This window comes from Lissotriton vulgaris, chromosome 5 (assembly GCF_964263255.1).
Source record: "Lissotriton vulgaris chromosome 5, aLisVul1.2, whole genome shotgun sequence".
Lineage (NCBI taxonomy): Eukaryota > Metazoa > Chordata > Amphibia > Caudata > Salamandridae > Lissotriton > Lissotriton vulgaris.
In genome coordinates, this window is record NC_141693.1 from 1,552,724,409 (window position 1) to 1,552,746,034 (window position 21,626).

At 44.3% G+C, this 21,626-nt stretch overlaps 1 protein-coding gene across 1 annotated transcript in view; it reads right to left on the reverse strand.

The window, feature by feature from the left end:
* LOC147715136 (ubiquitin carboxyl-terminal hydrolase CYLD-like) overlaps nucleotides 1-21,626 on the reverse strand; it is a 272,321-nt gene that overhangs the window by 153,361 nt on the left and 97,334 nt on the right. The window contains exon 3 of the mRNA XM_086923618.1: nucleotides 11,735-12,049. Coding sequence (XP_086779744.1) covers nucleotides 11,735-12,049 — 315 coding nt within the window. The remainder of the gene's footprint in view (nucleotides 1-11,734; nucleotides 12,050-21,626) is intronic.

Genomic DNA, 21,626 nt, shown 5'->3' on the forward strand with positions numbered 1-21,626 from the left:
TGGGCTGCAAGGGTATGACAAGGGCAGTGGAGAGAGCACCAGACACAAACAGCAAGGCGACTGGAGGATCCTGGCAGAAGCTAGGTAGGAGTAAAACTGTGCGTGTGTGCAGAGCTTGGCGATGCTATACAGGACCGAAGCCCCCTCTTATTTATGCGGAGTGTAGGACCAGGTACGTACCAGGGATGACAACCTTTTGCAGCAGCGACAACAATGGGGGTTCTGGCTTAAGCGCAGTAAGGCTGCGCCAATATGAAAGTTGTATCGGTTTTCTCTGTACGAGCGGTTCGGTGCTAATTCTCTAGTCTCTGGGAGGAGACTAGAGAATTAGCACCGAACCGCTCGTACAGAGAAAACCGATACAACTTGGAGAGCAGAAACTGAAAACTCGCTTCTACATTGCCTGTCAATCCAATCCGTTTCACACCCTTGGGAGACCGACTACTGAAAAGTAAAGTGCAGATTGAGCCTACACGGTCCTGATGAGAATCCCTGCATTGTAAGGGATTCGAAACGCGTCGACCTCTGACCTTTGACCTCTGACCTTTCAATAGACCAATCCCTTCAGCATTGTATTTAAAAATTTAATTATTTGATGGTCTATTGTATGAAAACACTCATTAGCAAGTGTTCTATTAAGTAGAAGTATCCGCACCTGCTTTCAAAAAAAGCTTATCAAATACAGGGCGTTTACACTTGGTTTAAAATTCATCTACTTTGCCACTGTCTCACAAAATTGTCCAGTCATGTGTGTATATGTCCCCAAGTGCACTTAGTGTTGTCCATTCAATGTTACATGTTTTCACTATACGTTTTGAATAATGATACATATTGCATCTGTGCTGTGACAAAATCATATGACCCACCTCAAGTCATTTTGTATGTTATTGTATATATTCCCTCAAGTCCCTCCCTTTGTAAAACAACTCTTGTTAAAGGTATAACAACAAAAACAAAGAAACATAAAAAACAAAATTTAAAAATAAAAAGAAGTACTGTAAATAAGCTACACTGAAAGAGTGGTCTTTCGAATTGAGGATTGGTACTCAATTCTTTGTAAATTTTGATCCAACGCGCAGTACTGGCATTCTGTTTGTTGACTTTAACCTTTTGCAGCAGGCAGGAGAAAGCCCTGTAAAACCAGTGGTGCACACGCACCACAGGGGAACCAACGCGGGAATCTAAACCAGTGGTGCGTGCGCACCAGAGAGGAGCGGGGGGCTAGGGAGCCTGTCGTCTGTGCCGCACGCTGATGCACGTCCTAGACACGGACAGGAATGGACGGAGCAAAGGCAGGACATGCGCCCGCCTTTGCCCAATTGCATGCCGCTTTTTTTTTTTTTTTTTAAAGAGCACGCTACAGCCAATGCCAGCCTGCGAAAGCAAAACCACACGCACAAGCCTTCTGAAGCCCATAAAAGAGGTCTCGCGCTGCACAAGCAGTGCTGCGCGAGACCTAAGAGAAGTGATAACGAGTGCTGTTGTCAAATGCCTGCATATGCATGCAATAGATCTTTATACTAATTCTGCTCTATTGACCTTCAAGTGCTACCTATTTTTTTGATACAGATTTTATTGACTTTGCATGGAGCAAACAACAGACCACACGATTAGCTTGTCAGAGAAGACTATAAAGTGTTTGATCAAGGCATTGACTGGCAAATGACACAATACAGTAGTACAAAACAGCAGCAGCACCAGAGTCCCCAGACAGGACCTTGGGCTAATTGACCCAGCCATTTCCCCCAAACCAGATCATGTTTAAGCGGACAACCTCTGGCCACGTAAACTGGTTTTAATTTTTTCTTTTTTTTTTATTGAGCAGAGGACAAACAGAAAAAGAAAAACATTTGTATCGAGAGCAGTACCTTTACAAGGGTTTTTAGCAGCTTAGAATGAAATTGAGTAAAATCATCAAATATTCAAAAATAATAATTTTTGTACACAGCAGCATAAATATCACTTAAAAATGCCTAATACATTCCATTTCCTAATACCATTTCGCTATCCCAGTAATAAATGCCCCTAATTCAACATGTCTGGCCAGAACTATTGGCATTCATAAAGTGTCTTGTGCTAAGTGCTAACATATTGTGCCATCACAATATTCCACTAGACCTATTTCGAACCATTATAATCTGTCCAAAGCTACTCATGCAATGGCAGATCCAAATAACTTGGCTGGCCTAACCTAGTAGTATACATAAAGTGTCTTGTGCTAAAGTGCTGAATGTATAGTGTATCCCAATAATGTGAGGAAATGGGAGTATAAAGTGCATAGTTGCAAAAAGATCATCAAATTGACATATTATTACTATAAAAATATTACATGTAGGTTAAAACTTCACTGTTCTAATACTTCCAACTTTTAATAAATGTTCTTGTGGATCCTACTCTTTTGGCATAGGCCTCTTCAAAATGTTTGGTCCGCCTCATCTTATTCCCCCATTTAAAATAGGATGGTATCTCCTCGATCCTCCAGTTTTGAAGTATTAAGGAGCGGGCCACCAAGGTGCAAATTGCCATATAAGATTCTTCTGACCTAGACAAATCACTTCTCTTCGTTGAAATACCAAAGAGCGCAATCTCAGCTTCGGGTTCGATTAAGTTGTTAATATCCTGACTAATTACGGAGAAAATTTTAGACCAAAAGTTAACCAATTTGGGACATGTATAAAAAGTATGGAGCCAATCTCCCCCCTCCAGGCCCTGACATCTAAAACATCTATTCTCTACTCGCGAAAAAAGCTTATTTCGCGCTTTGGGAGTTAGATAAGCCAACCAAAGTGATATAAAAGACAATCTCTTGAAATTGGCTGCCCGAAGAGTCTTGCTGCCTAGCTGGGCAATCCGTTCCCATTCCTGTCTAGAGAAGGAGCAGTTAGTTTCCTGAGATATTTTAACCAGGATTTCATCAACTAAAAGAGATTCTGCACCCTTTCTCAGAAACTTGTAGCAGTTGCCTATTCCCGTTAATCCTATTTTATACAGAGCAGTAGCCAGAGGTGTTCTGCCTGACGACAAATTACATTCATTTATAAAATTCGTAATCTGAAGAAATTCCAGAAATCCCGATTTTACCTTATTGTCAGTTCTGGCCATAGTTTCCTGCCAAGTAATAAGTTTCTGTGCAACAAAGAATAAAGCTAGATTACCAAAGCCTAGATTTTTCCACTTTTGAAGTTTGTTCAACTGAATCTGAAGCTCCACATTCCTCCAATTTCAAGTAATGAAACCCACCGCCCCCTCCCTGCTTAAATAAGGATTGCAGTCTAAAAACAAAGTCCCGAATAGTCTTATATCTGGTGTTTTTTGGTAATTTTGCTGTTTTTAAAAAGATCGGAACTTGAGATCCACCCTCCTGAATCATTTTTTCATAGAAAAACATGTCAAATAGACCATTGGACTTCAATACTGTAAGGACCATTATTGCTGCCATATAATACATAAGTATATTTGGTAAAGCTAAGCCCCCTTGCGTAGTTTCTAACTGAAGTATAGTCAATTTCACCCTAGAGGATCTTTTGTTCCAAACAAATCCCCTGATCATAGAATCGATCTCTCTAAAATACTGGGAGTTGATTCTTAACGGTACATTTGAGAAAAGAAAGATCATTAAAGGAAGAATCAACATTTTTACTAGGGCCACACGGCCAATCAAAGTCAATGGCAATACAGTCCATTTGTCCAACACATTTTAAATTTTATTTAGCATTGTCAAACTAAATAGTTGATCAAACTGATTGGAGACATAGATACCTAGGTATTTAATTGGTTCTTGTTTTAGAGCTTGTGTTTTTAAATTTTCAGGTAACAAATTACAATCCGTATTCATTACTAATACCTCGGTTTTATTCTGGTTGATCTTGTATCTACCAATCAGTTCAAATCTACTAAATTCGCCTATTGCTAGATCAAGGTTTGATCTATCAGGGTGTAAATATAAAAAATATCATTGGCGAATAGTTTGATTTTAGCCATTCCTGGTATGGGTGGCTTAATATCAGAATTTCCACGTATTCTTATTGCGAGGGGCTCGATAAAAAAAGTGAATGGGATAGGGGACATCGGGCACCCTTGACTGGTACCCCTATTAATATTTAATGTCCCTATTGAGTCAGCGTTGACCAACACCCTTGCTTGTGCATTATGATCAATATTTTTTAACATATTTACTATTCCCTCAGAAAACCCAAATTTTAACAGGCCAATAAATAGAGCTTCCCAATTAACCAGGTCGAAAGCCTTTTCGACGTCGACCATTGAGATTAAGGTTGGAATCTTATTGTTCGATACATAGTCTAATGCCTGAATTAAATACCCGGTGTTTGAGGCCATCGATCTTCCCTGGACAAAACCAGACTGATCAGCGTGAATTAACGCCTGGGCAATCGGGGAGAAGCGCTGGTCCCAAATTTTCATAAGGATTTTAAAGTCAGCATTGAGAAGGCTGATTGGCCTATACGAATTGACATCTTTCTTATCCTTACCCTTTTTTTTGTTATCCTCATTAGCCATAAAGTCGATCTAACTGTGCTCCTGTCCTCACAGACACAAGGACCGGCCCCCCTGTAGCACCCAAAGGCCCAATACTAAGCTCCAGGTGCCCAGAGAGTCAGTCCCAATGTCGCCAACAGAGCTTGGACGGACGTACTCCCTTCGGACCAGTTCGGCCAGTTGTCCAGTACCTGTACGGTACCACCCTTTTGGACATAGAGATTTTAGGCCTAATCATCGGACCCGGGGGGAAAAAAAAAAACCCGGGTTGGCTAACTATCCCTTCTCCAATCGATCAAGAGGTCCCAAAATCTAAGAGATCGAGGGCTGCATGTTCTCGATAGATCCAGCTTTGATGTTGCATATAATGAAGACAGCCACTCTGCATGTGTTGGGGGATTTATGTTAACCCAATTTTTGCAGATTCCTCTTCTAGCCAGTAAGATGGCATAAAACAAGAAATCTCTCTCTAGTCCCTTGATGTTGTCATTTAGTCCGAAGATGATTAAAGACCATGAGCACGGGATAGATACTCCCAGAATAGATTTGAGTGTTGTTCTGACTTTGTGCCAAAAGGTGGCAATGTTCGGACACTCACAAAACATATGGAGATCTGAGGCTGCTGGTAAAGAGCACCCTTTTTGACAAAGCTAACTATGATGGATTCCTTAAAGCTAGAGGGGACCTGTTCTCACAATCTAATAGCATTAAATAGCTTAGTCAAGTAGGGAGTCAATTCTTTTACAAAAAAAGTTTATAAAATTCAATTGGAAGCCCGTCGTCTCCACATGCTTTTGCCCCGGCAATCAATTTCACTGTATCCCGAATTTCTAAATCTGAGATTTCACTCTCTAGTTTATCCGCCAAAAAGGTAGATACCGTAGAGAGATGAACTTCATCCAAATATCTATAGATATGATCCGTCCCTACCTCGTATGTCGTAGAGTACAACTGAGAGTAGTGTTCTAGAAACACTCGGGCTATATTGTCCTTGTCTCTGACTATATTGTGTGTTTTTGGATCAATAATCTCCATAATTGTAGATTTCTCCTGTTTGGTTTTTGTCTGTCCCGCTAACAACTTCCCCACCATTTGACTCTCCTCGTATATCTTTTGCTGGTAGGATTTAGAGCTATTTATTTCTTCGAATAAAAAAAACTCTTTTAAGGCAGCTTTAACCCTTTCCAGTTGTAGAGCTGCGTCTGCCCCCCCTGAGGCAAAATACCTCTAGAAACCAAAGCATTTGACACATCTAACTGAAGCTTATTGATTTTGTCGCGCCTCTCTATCGTCTGTGTGGCGGACCGTGCTATCATATAACCTAATAGCTGCCTTAAAGCCTCCCCAGACCAAAAAGATTTCTGCTGTACCCTCATTCCGGTTAAAAAACTCCTGTATCCATTCCTTAGTTGAAGCCACCCATATAGAGTCTTGGAGGAACAGCCGATCCATGTGCCACCTGGATTGAGCCTTCACTTCCCCCTCGAATTCAGCCGCAGAGGGATTGCAGAACCGTCATTGATCCACTAGTAAATGCTCCTCCTTTAGGGCTTCTAGAACTTTCTTTGTCTGGGGTTTCAACTCTTTTTTATTTTTATTTGAGGTATCTTTCTTCAAATCTTGAATAAAATTAAAGTCTCCACCAACCACGATCTTCACTGGCATACCTCTAAGTAGCTCGGTAATCCTAAGCAATTGGGTAGTATCATCAACTATAGGACCATAATAATTTATGAAATTTAGCAGCGTCCCATTCAACTTAGCCTCAACCCAGATCCATCGCCCATACGGGTCTCTCCTAATTTGCTCGAATTCCCAAGGAAGATTGCGGCTAAAATATATTGCCACCCCTCTTTTAGCTAGCCCGGCAGAGGCAAAAAACACATGAGAGAAATACCTGAGAAGATATAATTTGGGAAAATTCGTTTTCAAATGAGTTTCCTGAAAGAACAGGACCTGTGGGGAGCAGGAAACTAACCATCTTATTAGAGCCCCATATTTAGATTTATTTAATATCCCATTGACATTAATGGATAGAGTACAACACCTATTGATCATAATTCTTCCCTTTCTTTTCAAGCCTGACCATAACCTTGTACCACCACTTCTCAATATCTTTAACTGATGCACCCCTGCTACTGCTCTTTTTGCACCTAGACCCTTTGGCCACCCCTAACCCTTCTCCTCCCCCCGAGAGGTGGAACCCCTACTTCCCCACACACTCCACCTCTTACCCTCCCCATCTTCCTTAAGGGGTGCCATGTGATTGCACCTGGTTAACCCTCCCCCAGAGACTTTTTTTTATATCTAATAATTAATCTGGTTAAGAGTGCCAGCATTTTAAAGCTTACTAAATTCATTATTGATTAATTTTCTCATCTTTCCTTTTTTTCATATCATAAAATGTAGAAAACACACACACCCCTCTTCAGACTTTCCAACTGAGAAAAAAAAGCAATACCGCCTTACTAAACTGTTTTTCTTGTTGTGCACACCAGCCCACCTACCCGGCAACACTGCAAGAGGGTAGGAGAGGCAGGAGATTTACAGCAAGTGGCAATGTCACCCTTGGCAACCATAAGGGCCATAGCTAAGAAGGACCCATCAGCCCTTGTGCCCCCAGAGCCATTGCGGACTCCAAGCAGAAGCACTAAGCAGGAGAGGATGACCTCCAATCCTAGCACGTCAGTCACCTTTCCTACCACTGCAGAACAGAACTCCTGAATTTTAGGACACAACCAGACCATGTTATATAAGTCAGCAGGAGCATCACCACCGCGGGGGCAAGTGAGCTCAGGAAGGAGGCTTGTTCAGTGCAGTCCCGCCAGAAAGAGATAAGCACTATAATGGAAGAATGTTTGGACCAATCACAATCTGGAAGAAATTGTGCTTACCCTGAGCGCTATCAGTGCGTCTCACCAGTCATCCTCCTCGAGGGGACCTATTCAGTTTTCCCATTGGGTTCTGAGATGGTCTAAAGTGCCTGGGGCATTGATGATCAAAGTACAGTAAATTGTGGGGATTTCATCTTTGCCCAGATCACCCATAAGAAGTTTTTACCTTCCAGCATGTTGAACTAGGGGAGTGAAGGTCTGAGAGGCATGAGACTGAAGAGCGTGTCTCAATTGAAGCTATTTATAGAATTGTGTATTAGTAAGGACATAAGTAGTTTGGAGTTCTTGAAAAGACTGCATGTGTGTCCCCCACCAGACGTCGCCTAGTTGCGAAATACTGATAAGATCCCATCTCCCAAAGCACTAAAAGTGTGCTACCTCCTGCAACCAGGTGCAGTTCCAGATAGGTGTTTGTTGCATGAGTTTGGTGTCCCAGTGAGTGTGGCGTAAAGCAGCCCTCCAAGATAGAAGAGCTGTTTTGGTACTAGAGGTTGGCGTTGGAGGTTGGGGAGCTATACAGATTGTCTAGTATGTGAGGGAATCCTAGAAGGGATCGCTCCTACTGATAGGAGGGATCTGAGCAGCCCCCATTAAACCAGTCATGAAATGCTAGGAGGTGAGAGGCTAGATAGGAGAAGTTGGTCATACCCAGGCCACCAAGGTCCGGGGTCCACTGGCAGTGAGCAAAGGCAAGGCAGACCTGGACCCGTGCTACAGGAAATAGGTTGATTTCCTGCCCAGCGCCTAAAACCATGACCGTGGTATGAGGAGTGGCGGGTTTTGAAAGACGTATAGAAACCGCGGCAGGATCATTTTATATAGAGCTATGCGACCCAGTACGTTCAGGGGTTTTTAAGCATAGACTGTCAGTCTTTGTTTACTTTAATGATCAGTTAGGGATCATTACGGCAGCTGTAGAACACATTTTAAAGTGATTTCTTTACTGGTTAAAATATGTTAGGATAAGGGGCCATGTATGCCAGAGATGCTCACAATAATCCTGGAATGGACACCATTAGGTGACAAGTAGGTCCAAACACAAAAGGTAAGTCTCATATGCCAAGAGGTGGATCGGCTGCCATGAGCGTGACACAGCCTTCTAAAGAATTAATATCACGTTTACCTGTTAACATGGAGAAGAGCTTACGCAGTGATTTCAATACACTGAACAGTCATAAATCAGAAGAAGCAGGAATAGGAGCACACTGAGAAGTGACCTAAGTAAAGGGACGCAGAGTGTGATGGCCTAGATAATACCCCGAGGCTGGCTTGTGGGGTTCAATGCTTCAGAATTGTGCAAAATGCAACCATTATTCCCCCTAAACCACGATTGCAAGGAGAAAATACTAGATATCAGGCCAGCTTTCAAATTGACAAAACTTACAAACAGCTTCTTGCCAGCACCATAATCAAAACTTGGCAGGGTGACTGACATGCATTTCTACAGTGCGTTTATATTTTGTTCTTTTTTTACCTTGTACGCATACGCTGGATAAGAACTGAACCCTCTATCTAAGTTTCATGGACCTAACATCTGCTTTTGATTGGGTAGGTAGAGGGAAATTGTGGACAAAAATGTTAAATATGGTGACAGATCCCCCTGGTCCATTTATTAGTGCTGATGCATCAAAATGTAAGTGGCAGAATTAGATATGGAGCTGATGGTAAACTCTCCTCCCCTACTAAAATTAATTGTGGAGTTTGACAAGGGTGTGTGTTAGCCCCTTTTTTATTTTGCCTTTACATTAATGATTTAGAGAACTATCTTGGACAGGCGTAGAGTGACGTTCCAAGGGTGGGCTCTAGAGATCTGCCAGCCTTGCTCTACAACGATGACTGTGCGTTGACGTCCAGAACTGGAGTGGGATTGCAAATGCTTTTAAGTGGATTCAATGACTTCATGCATGATCTTGGCTTAAAAACCAACACAACTAGGTCTTGCGTCATGGTGGCCAGGAACTCTCCCTGTTCTCTGAAATCCCTTTTTATTAATGGTGATAAACTGTCTTATGTCCCAACTGTTTTGTATTTAGCCATTTCCTTTGATCAGGAAGGAACTTGACACCATCTTATGGATTTAAGGAAAATATGTTGCGAACGAAATCTAGAGGCACTAGTTAAGTCTGCAATGAAAGTGGGCTCTAGACCCATAGACTCGCTAATTAACATCTATAAGGCCCGCTCATGCTCTGTTGTTTTATATGGGGCGAGAGTGTTGGGCTTCTGTATCCATAGTGCTTACAGGTAGCAGAAAACTCCTTCCTTAGACGGGTTTTGGCAGTTCACAAGACTTTGCCAGCTATATAATTCCAAATTGAATTTGGCTTACTTAATTCCCTTGACTCATCTTTTGAAAATCGATCCAATGATGCTGTGGCATTCTTTGTGGGTCAAAGAAGGACCTGCACTTAATCATGCAATAATTTTAGACTGTATGAGCCTAGATCATACACAGAAAAGTCTGCGGCTCGGTTACATCAAAAAACAAAACAAGTAGGGAGAGTGGACTGTTTCAGAAATCCGCAATTGTCTGCAAAAATCCCAAAACATCAGCTAAAAAGAATCTGTTATCTGTGTTAGAACTGAATAATGAGCGCATGGAGCAGGGCAAGAAGAGAGTTGAAGAATACTTTCCGCTGGTTTGCACCGGATGCATAGAACCACATTTACTGTTCCCTTTCAGCCATTCGGAAGGGTTTTATCTTGTCATTTCAGGTTTAGTATGGCACACCAGTTGGTATCGTATCCCCGAAAGGCATACTGTGACTCTGGGCTTTATCTATGCACCTGTGACTCTCTGTCTAAACAGTATATGGTCCACTTTTTATTTTTTTGTCAGTTGTATTCTAGGCAGCAGAGAGATTTTATTGTGCCATTATTAAGGGCTCTAAATAGTAGGAAATGCAGGCCGGCCCAGTATTACCTACAGCTTTTGAAAACAGAATATATTTGTCAAATGCTTTCCAAATTTATCTCCTCTGCAGTTCGCTTGCCCAAGCTAGTAGGGAACTTAGTCTCCTGTTCGGTGACAAAACATATATTTTGCACAATGCACTTTATTTGCCGGGTTTGATGTGTTTAATATGAATTTATATGGTGTTTTTTTGATTTATTAGGACTTTTGACAAGCTCAAAGGGTTTTTATGTATTTTATGTTGTTCATGTGGTATGGATTATATCGATTCAGTGTCTTTTACATGAATGTACCTTTGCACACTTTGTTCCTTGACCATTTGTAATATTACCGTGAACTGTTTTTAATGTAGACATCGATTATTGTTTAATTTACATGTATGTTTAATGTACTCTTTTATGGTTCTAGAAAATAACCGAATAAAGAATATTTGATGATGATGACCTTGTACACATTTTATTTTTTACTATGCTTATTGTTTGGAAACTGGTTTAGTTCTTACTTTCATCATGTAGCTGCAAAACCTAGCTGGCTGAGGATGCCAGTGCAGTAGATAGATAATCACTGCCTGGTACTGCAACATTTGTGATCACCCGGAGGCACAACACTCTACAAAACACCAGGCATGTCCTCGTCTCCCCTCAGCAACTGAGGATTTTTTTTATTACCAGTCTGGTGATCACAGATATGTTGAGCTCTGAAGGTACCTCAGGCTAAAACAAATGAGTTCTAGTTAATAAAGAGAACGAAAAGCCCTGCATCAGAAAGGGGACTACAGCGCTAGCCACTATTGTATGAACATGAACCTGCAATCGTAGAACCAGCCTACCGAAAGCATGCCTTACTTCAGAGCGTGCAGTCGTTTCCACTGCACTGCAGCTTCACTCAAAGATCGGGCCAGAAGACCCTTTGAACCAGAATACACTGGGCTAGCTTGCTGGTTCCAGTCCACTTTATCACTATGAAAAGGGCAGCAGCAGTTACACTAGGCCTGAATAAACTGCCCTCAGCTTAAATGACGGTCTAACAGGAAGACAGTCATAGCAGCGCCAGTGGGCCACGGAAAGCCTCTGACATCTCGGCAGGCTTGAGTAGTATGTTATTTACATGCCCTTCTTCTTCCTTGACTCATTCCTCTTGTTCAGCCTATGATGCCTATAGAATGTCATGACTGCATGGAATGTGGTGTGCAGGGAGTTAGGCAGTTGATGTCAGCAGGCCGAGCAGAAAGGTTATCCTGCTCCTGGTGGGGCATACTATACAGCTTATTCCATCTTGCTTATCTAAGATTCTTGTAACTTACCTACAAATAAAGTTACTACTTGGAACCAACTACCTGACTTCATGAATGGATGTTGTCAAACCAAACAAACTGAAAGAAGCCAATCCCACCATCTGATGTACTTGTATATTACCACAAATTACTCACCAATAAGATACCGACGTAAACCCCATGATCCTCCTTGGTGGGTAGTGAGTCACAGAACACAACTGTGCCCAGAGGCTTCTCTTCTCCCATCTTAAAGTACACCCGGGTACCCAGTTCCAGGCCTGGCACTTGCTCCTCTGGGGATGAGGCTGCATGAGGTTGCATTCTCTCTCCTGGGATGTCTTGCTGACCAGCAGGACTGTCTGCTGGCTCGATGCGGCTGATGGGCACAATGACACCACCATTTTCCTGGCAGCTGAAAAGCTTCTGGCCCTGGTAGGAGCCATCAGTGAATCCTTTACCGGCAGCTGAACCCTGAGGAGAAAAAGAGGTATTGATCATCGATGGACATGCCACAATCCTGCTGTAGAAAATCACCGTGGGTCCTACACTCTCCACAAGGCAGTGATTTGTCTTCTGAAAAATTAACCAAATATCCGGCAGAGTAAAGCGGTCATGATCTAATTTAACTATGCAGTAAACCCCGGCTACAGGGTAACGTAAGTAATCTACCAGCACAATGAATGAACTCTGCAGGAACCTATAGCAGAAAGGATCTCTAACTATACAATTTCGCTTTGCATCAAGCTGCTTAGGAATCCATTCACAGCAAGGAGAATTTAGGCTGCAACCTTCGCCACTGTAACAGGAGTTAAGGAAGGATGATAGAACCTCAATGTGGTGCTGCAGCACAGATGTATCCTAGGTAACGGATAAATGACCAAGATGAATGTGTGTGTGTGCGCTCGCACACAGTACCAACATCAGACACCATGCATCATGGAGCACACGCCACAACCAACAAAAATCCACATCAAGTATCCTGGAGCAGATGACACAATCTCTTCCACTTCAACATACAAATCACACAAGTAGCCCGCCACACTAGCACCGCCATCTCTTTGACAAAAACACATTCTTGTCATATAGCTCATCCTAGACTGAGTGGTCATGGAACAACATGCTGTAGCTCCCAGCCTCTGGTTAGCTGGATACTGCCTAGGCAGGAAAGGATTTGAGAAACAAAGCAGGAGTTGGTTACAGGAGGCCCTTCAGGGGGTGCGCAAGGCTTTCTTCTGTCCACGGATGAGGAAAACCATAAGAGGCAAGGAGAGGCCCATCTCGCCCGGCACTTAGGAGCAGCCGGAGGCTTGTAAGGACCCAGCGTCAGTCAGCATTCTAGTGTTTTGAATGCAATTACACTTAAAACCCACCCACCACTGATGTCACCAGTCAGGTGACACAGCTATACTAAAAGTGGCCGAGCGCACGTGCTCTGGGCCAGTTGCACCCAGTAAGTAACCAGTGTGCCCTGTGTCTGCAGTTATTATCAGCATGAGGGCCTAGGGCCCGAGCCAACAAGGCTCTAGTTTTGATGAGAAACTAAAAGGAGGCAAATATAGATCAAGCTATTTTTCCAAGAAAGACAAAACCAGCCACCCACCCAAGGAGAAAACGATGATGGCGGTAGAAGAAAACAATGTAGCAGGAATTAAATTATTACATTCAGAAATATTATATATGAAACCTTATAGAAGCAGTGCCTATATATGCCACAAGGTAATAGGGAGTTCAACAGAATCATGAAGTTCCTTAAGCACCGGTATCAGTTTTATGAGGTTGTAAATATAATGAAAGAGGTCAGTCTTTTTGGTATTAGAAAGGAATATTCTAACAGTACATTAAGTAAACCCTGCGGGACCAAGACACAGTATCTTATAAAATAACAGGACGTCTTAGGAATGAAGAAACAGCCTAGGAGCCCTCTTATTATCCTGACTGACTAGGTACATAGACAACGGTGCAACGCTGTAAACCTGGTGCATTGACCTACACCTGTTACCAACCCCAGTACTACTAGTGCTGAGTTTACCTACATAATTCCAACAGGTGGGAAGCAGCACCTCCTATGTACGCCTGCTTGCTAATTAAGTGATCTTATGTTTATATTCATCTGAAATGTATCTCCCATAAATGACAGAATTTCTACAGGTTAAAAGTTAAAAAAATTTCTTCTTAGTAATTCAGTTTGATCACGTAGTGACTACCGGCCCGATCCCAAGGTTCAGTAAATGATCAACAGGAGGCATATATTTCTTATCACATCAGCCAACACGTATTTTGCAGAAACAGCTTTATCAAAGGCGAAAAAGCATATGAACAGTTTGTAAGTCAGCCGTAGGATCAGTGAAAAATGTTAAATACAGATACAGTTCCTAAATGTATATCAAGTTATCCTCAGTCTCCCTACTTGCTGCATGGAACATATCATCGATAAATATCATCCTATAGCAGTTCGGTGGTGTCACTACAATCAGCAATAAACTTTTGAACAGATTAAAAACGTAGCATCCCTCGCATAGCAAACATGAGTACACAGAAGGTGCTTCCCACTTGCCGAAATGGAGCATGTAAACTAACACTAGTAATATGTTTAATGTATTCTGCAATAATGACAGAAGAATTCCCTAGAATTTGAAATAAGCTCAGCTAGATCATATTTTTTTCTCTAAAAGGTTGCTACCATAGTGGCATGCTGCCTTTCACCCAGAATGTACATGTTGAGCGCGGTTGGAATATGTAGACCTTGGAGCGCTACCCTCTGGTGTGTAAGAGTTAGTGAGGTTCATATTCAAATTGATAAAAAGGACAATTTATAGTTGGATCGGAGCAGAACTGACTCAGGTAGCATTCCAAAATAGGAGCTTAAGCAAATATTTGTGGCAGAGACTCGTTTCCAGCAGACTGAGATAGGATTACAGGATGACTGTGGGGGGCATTTGAGGAGGGAAGAGGTGATGTGCCATGGACTGCTTCCGATACAAGTAGGAGTAAGTGACTCTGGTTACCCAAGAGACAACTGGCATGGTGTATCTAAAACAAATCTTTATAAAAGTCACCACCCCAAGATGCTCAAGTAAGTGGGGGAAAAGAAGGCTGAAACTGCAGAAAGAGTTCATGGCACGTACTGCAAAGGCTGGTCTGAGGAAGTAGGGAAAAGATTCGAAACTTGGCATGATGCTGCCAGCCATGCTGAGGGTCAATTGAAAGATCAGGAGTAGCTCTTTTTAGGGCTCGGCCTACCTCACCACTGCGTCAGCAGTGGGGCGGAGCTCCGAGCCGTATTGTTAAGGGGCTCAGAATAGTGTAGCAAAAATTCCTCAGTGCGCGAGATTTTCAGTAGTTATTTTTGCCATCTGCATGGCAATTGGTCCTCGCAGTGCCGTGTTTGTAGTAGCCTTGACACAATAGGCCATATATATTTCATGTTCGGCACTTCCTGCATTTTCTGTGCGGTTATGCGCACGGGAGTCCATAAATTTCAATTAGGAGCTGTCAGGGTGCCGCGGTAATGGAATCCAGATGGTCGGGGCGCGTTCACCATTTGCAGTGAGTTTGGCCTGATGCAAGAATCCATTCCTTTTTTTTCAGCCGTGTGTGCGTGCATGCTGGCTCCCTGCCAAAACTTGTGGGCCTGTGGTAATTGAAGCCATGTGCCGGTGCGCAGAAGCCTCTGACATCGCCTCTCCCCGCCTGCTCCTCACTGCAGCCCCCACCACTAGAAACGACAGGCTGGGAGTTCACAGAAGCCTCTGACATCGGATCTCCCAGCCTGCTCGTCCTTTCAGCCCCCACCACTGGAATTCATATTAAAAGCATGCTTTGATATACATAGATATGCTCACACATCAATTAGCATTATTGTGAAGAGATAGACCGATTTCACTCCTCGATTGGAGACGACTGTATATGTGGGCCACTGGTGCCCATGGTCCTTATGATAATCACGAGCAATACTGCACTGTAGATACCAAATACATCATAACAGTGTATAGGAATTGTTTTGATTTATGGTGGATGATCCAGCCAGCAGAGCCTCACTAGGTGGTGGCCATCTTTCACCTAGTAACAAGATGCCCCCAACCCCCCCCCCTCCGTCAATGACATCCTTAATGACATCACTAATGACATATCAAGTGACATCCTTGATGATATCAATGATGGCATCATCCGGAGAATGTGAGTGCAGAGTTCAGAGTGCGGAGTGCAGATTGAGAGTGCAGAGTGCAGAGTGCAGATTGAGAGTGCAGAGTGCAGAGTGCAGATTGAGAGTGCAGAGTGCAGAGTGCAGATTGAGAGTGCAGAGTGCATATTGAGAGTGCAGAGTGCAGTTTGAGAGTGCAGAGTGCAGTTTGAGAGTGCAGAGTGCAGTTTGAGAGTGCAGATTGAAAGTGCAGAGTGCAGATCGAAAGTGCAGATTACGAGTGCAGATTGAGAGTGCAGATTGAGAGTGCAGATTGAGAGTGCAGATTGAGAGTGCAGATTGAGAGTGCAGATTGAGAGTGCAGATTGAGAGTGCAGATTGAGAGTGCAGATTGGGAGTGCAGATTGAGAGTGCAGATTGAGAGTGCAGATTGAGAGTGCAGATTGAGAGTGCAGAGTGCAGATTGAGAGTGCAGAGTGCAGATTGAGAGTGCAGATTGAGAGAGCAGAGTGCAGATTGAGAGTGCAGATTGAGAGAGCAGAGTGCAGATTGAGAGTGCAGATTAAGAGTGCAGATTGAGAGTGCAGATTGAGAGTGCAGATTGAGAGTGCAGATTGAGAGTGCAGATTGAGAGTGCAGATTGAGAGTGCAGATTGAGAGTGCAGATTGAAAGTGTAGATTGAGAGTGCAGATTGAGAGTGCAGAGTGCAGATTGAGAGTGCAGAGTGCAGATTGAGAGTGCAGATTGAGAGTGCAGATTGAGAGAGCAGATTGAGAGTGCAGAGTGCAGATTGAGAGTGCAGAGTGCAGATTGAGAGTGCAGATTGAGAGAGCAGAGTGCAGATTGAGAGTGCAGAGTGCAGATTGAGAGTGCAGATTGAGAGTGCAGAGTGCAGATTGAGAGTGCAGAGTGCAGATTGAAAGTGCAGAGTGCAGATTGAAAGTGCAGATTAAGAGTGCAGATTGAGAGTGCAGATTGAGAGTGCAGAGTGCAGAGTGCAGATTGAGAGTGCAGATTGAGAGTGCAGATTGAGAGTGCAGATTGAGAGTGCAGAGTGCAGATTGAGAGTGCAGAGTGCAGATTGAGAGTGCACAGTGCAGATTGAGAGTGCAGAGTGCAGATTGAGAGTGCAGATTGAGAGTGCAGAGTGCAGATTGAGAGTGCAGAGTGCAGATTGAAAGTGCAGAGTGCAGATTGAAAGTGCAGAGTGCAGATTGAAAGTGCAGAGTGCAGATTGAAAGTGCAGATTAAGAGTGCAGATTGAGAGTGCAGATTGAGAGTGCAGAGTGTGTGTAAAGTGGCAGTGAGTGCAGAGTGCGTGCAGAGTGCGTGTAAAGTGACAGTGAGTGCAGAGTGCGTGTAAAGTGACTGAGTGCAGAGTGCGTGTAAAGTGACTGAGTGCAGAGTGCGTGTAAAGTGACTATGACCCAACAATAAGCCCCGTTGAGCTGCCCTCGTTCGGCCCCTTCTCAGAGGAGGAGGTTGAAAAAGTCCTGAAAAGGATGAAGAGCGGGTCTCCAAGTGACCCGGCGCCCATGAAATTCCTTAAACAGGTGGCAAATGTTCTCTCCACTCCGCTTGCGGATCTTATTAACCTTTCGCTTGCCCAGGGCACAGTGCCTCAAAGGTGGAAATCCGCTGTTGTCAAAGCACTATTGAAGAAACCTGGACTAGACCCATCAAATCTGGCCAACTTCAGGCCCATTTCACTCTTGCCCGGCTTTTCAAAAGTCGCAGAGAAGCTGGTCAACTACCAGCTCTCTCGCCATCTTGAAGACCACCATCTGCTAGGGGACTCCCAGACGGGTTTTCACCCTGGTCAGGGGACAGACACAGCCTTACTGGCAGTGGTGGAGGAAGCAAGGAGCATTCTTGATTCAGGGGAGTCAGTGGCAGTGATCCTCCTGGACTTGAGTGCGGCCTTTGACACCGTTAATCATCAGGTGCTCCTCCAACGGCTGGCAGAGGTGGGTGTTAAAGGGATGGCCCTGAAATGGCTGAAATCTTTCCTCTCAGACCGGTCTTATCAAGTATGGGAAGGGGGAGAGCAGTCCACCTTGTTCCCTCTTCAATGTGGAGTCCCGCAGGGCTCATCCTTGAGCCCTACCTTATTTAACACCTATATGGCTCCACTTGAAAGAGTGGTCTCCCCTTCAGGAGTGAAGATCATCAGCTATGCTGATGATACTCAGCTGGTTGTAGGCCTTACCCAGCTGGAGGAACAACCCGAAGTCCTTCATGACTGTCTTTCTAATGTTCATCGCTGGATGTCCCAGTCCGCTTTGAAGCTCAACGGTGACAAGACTGAGCTGATGGTGCTGGGCAAGGCCAGTCCCTCTCTCATCACTAGCTGTTGGCCTCGGTCCCTGGGTGACCCGCCATACCCCAAGAAGGAAATCAAGAGCTTGGGGGTTTGGTTAGAGGAAGATTTATCCTGCAGGACCCATGCTAGGAAAACCGCGGGGGTATGCTTTGGCTTGCTGCGATCTGCCCGCAAGGTGCTACCTTTGCTCCCTAATCCATCTAGGAAGCTTTTGATCCGTGGTCTAATTCTGTCGCGGCTCGACTTCGGGAATGCGCTATTTTCGGGCGCACCCGAAGCGACTTTTAAAACCCTTCAGCAGGTGCAGAACGCAGCCGCGAGGGTTCTGATGGAAGTGCCGCGAAGACAGTCAGCTGCCCCCGCCCTGAAAGCGCTTCCCTGGCTCCCTGTTAAGGAGCGGGTGAAATTTAAGGCGCTATGTACGGCCCATAAAATTGTGCATGGTAGGGGCCCTTCTATTCTGTCCTCTATGGCACGCCCCTACAAGCCCACACGCCCATTGCGCTCGGATCAAAGACATCTGATGCAGACTACAAGAATAAAAAGAGCTCGCTCTGGGGGCCGACGTTTTTCGGTGCAAGTGGCGGCACACTGGAACTCCTTGCCCCTTAAGATCCGCGCTGAGCCCAATATCCTGCACTTTAGGAAACTATTGAAAACACACTTGTTTCCGGTGTAGGACTGAGTGAGAGCCTTCCTTTCCTGTGTTCACAGCGCCGGGATGCCCCTGGGTAACTGCGCGCGTTACAAATTTTATATAGATAGGTTATATAGATAGAGTGCAGAGTGCGTGTAAAGTGACAGTGAGTGCAGAGTGCGTGTAAAGTGACAGTGAGTGCAGAGTGCGTGTAAAGTGACAGTCAGTGCAGAGTGTGTGTAAAGTGACAGTGAGTGCAGAGTGCGTGTAAAGTGACAGTGAGTGCAGAGTGCGTGTAAAGTGACAGTGAGTGCAGAGTGACTGCAGAGACAGTGTGTAAGGGTGCAGGGTGCACATTGTGTAAGTGTGCAGAATGAGTGTGCAGGATAAACAGTGCGTGACTATGCAGGGTGACATTGGGAGTGTGCGGGTGAGCAGTGTGTGAATGTAGGGGCAGTGTGTGAGTGTGCAAAAAACACCACATCGACCACACACACATAACTCACACACAAACTACACACCTCACTCTCTCAACACCACACACTCGCCACCACTCACCACAACACACTCACCACCACACACTCACCCCCAGGCTCACCCCCACAGACTCACCACCACACACTCACCACTACACTGAAAACAACACACACAACAACACACCTCCAGTCGTCAATGAATCCTTTCACCAGGCACAAACACAAACAACCATCAATGTACGCTTTCACCAAAAACCAGCACGACCATGCATCAGTGCCACTAAACACTCACGCACACAACAAACAATGTCAGTGCAACTTTCACTAAACACACACACACACCAACAGCTGGCAGTGCACCAGCCACTCTTTCAATTGGCACAATCAGCAACAGCTGTCAGTGCACCCTTTCACCAACCACACGCATTACCATCCAGCTCTGTACGCTTGACAACCACACTCACTAACAGCTCTTACTCCACGCTACCACCAGTCATACACACCTCAAGCCACCACTACACGCTTCCACCAAACACACACACCAACAGCCATCACTGCACAATTCCTACAGGCACACACATCCACCACACATCAATGCACACACCAATTGATAACGCATCCACCAATTAATATTGTACCTATCGCACTATGCTGCACTTTACCTTTTAAAGATATTGCGTTAAAGTGCAGCATGCCACCATTGATAACATTCCAATCCAACACACATATCTCCAACACACACCACATGTTTCCACTCCAAAATACATGCCTAAAACACATTGCCATTTACAATGCCATTATCTCTAACTCAAACAAACCCGAGCCCTAATGCATTCCTAATGCTTGTTTGGAAGTTTGGAAGAGACGCCACACTTAAGATATTTAATCATGAAGGATCATCTGGACTTGGGAGACTTGATACCTGCTTTATAAGAACACTCAGTCATTCGTGGAGGAGGGTGGTAGAGGGCAGAAAGGGGTAACTTTGTCCCAACTGTGGTTGCTAAGGTCAATGGTGACCTTGGGTCCATCTTATTACGGCTCTACAAACTGGACCAGGTACATCCTTTCCACGCTTAGTTCTCCGGTTACAAGGGCATGCAATCAAAGGCTTCTCAGGGAGGTAGTTCTGGGGGACAAGGGCTCAAAACTCAACAGTAAGTCAACAAATAGGCTCAATAAGGTATTGTGGAACCCTGTGCTTATCTTTTGGATTAAAAGAAAGCGCTTGAATCTCACAGCATAACATAATACTACACAACGCATTAAGGAAATCCCGACACAGAACTGTAATCTTCTTTGCGATCTTCTGCAAGGCAGTACACCCTTCAGTATCGTCCCTGGGCTGATGAAGGTCCCCTATGTCATTATCCCTGGTGGGTAACATGAGACAAGGAACTAATTAGGCACATGCCCAGTTCATTGAGACCCCTCATCTCAAAGCTTTGATGAGCACAACAGATCAGTTTGCTTTCACCTCGTTAGGTTCACACTGTAAAAGTGTCAATTTTGTGTAGCAGACCTCCATCTGCTCCCTCAAACTCTCCTTCTAGTCGCTGTTTGAAGCCGATGGTTATGTGTCCTTTTCATGGCAATGCAGGTAATGCAGGACAAGCAAGAGAAGCACTCCCAATCCCCAGATGAAGGTGCAGAGGCTTTGCTCAGAACTTGACAACTCAGTGATATCAATGTGGTGTCTCACACAGTAGCCTCTGGGCTGATCAGGGCTCAAACCTCGGCAGCGATGAAGAATTGCGATTCAGACTCTGACAGCACCAGTCCTGCCAGTGCCATGGCAGGCTGCCAGTCACTCAAGTTGCTTGGCACTTTTAGCAGTTGAAACTGGTGTTTAAGGTCTCATACTTTATCATATGCTTTGTATCATATGACCTAGTCCATGGCCTCCCGGTCTACACATTGGCCCTCCTGCACAGCTTCACAGTTCACAAACCAACTCCTATAATAAAAGCTAATATTCCATCCTAGCAACATAACTAACATTCTAATGTTGACATGCAGAAGTGCCAACTCTGCACATCCCATCCATCAGCAAGCCAGCATCAGCCTTAACTGACAATTTCACATTCTCAACCTCAGAACCCCATGACCTACTTACAATTCTATTCATCACAACAAAGGCATGTCATAGAAGGTGGAATACCACAGACGTGCATCTTCAACACTTTCCTAAATTGGAGCAGTGTTTAGGCTGTCCTGATGGATGCAGGAATGTTCTTCTATATCCTGGATGCAGAGATAGAAAAGGCCTGCAGCCTTGTATTTTTTTCTTTGGAAAAGGCCTGCTGCCTGATATTTTTTCTGTTTTACACTTCCTAGTCTCCAGTCTCATGGTGTTCTGCCTGCAGGTGGGTTGAGAACCACCAAATGTGGTGAGCTTGTCTGCAAGGTAAGTGGGGTTGCTGGTCATGGTGACTTGAAGATGATGTGGCCGGCAAGAGGAGTCAATAGA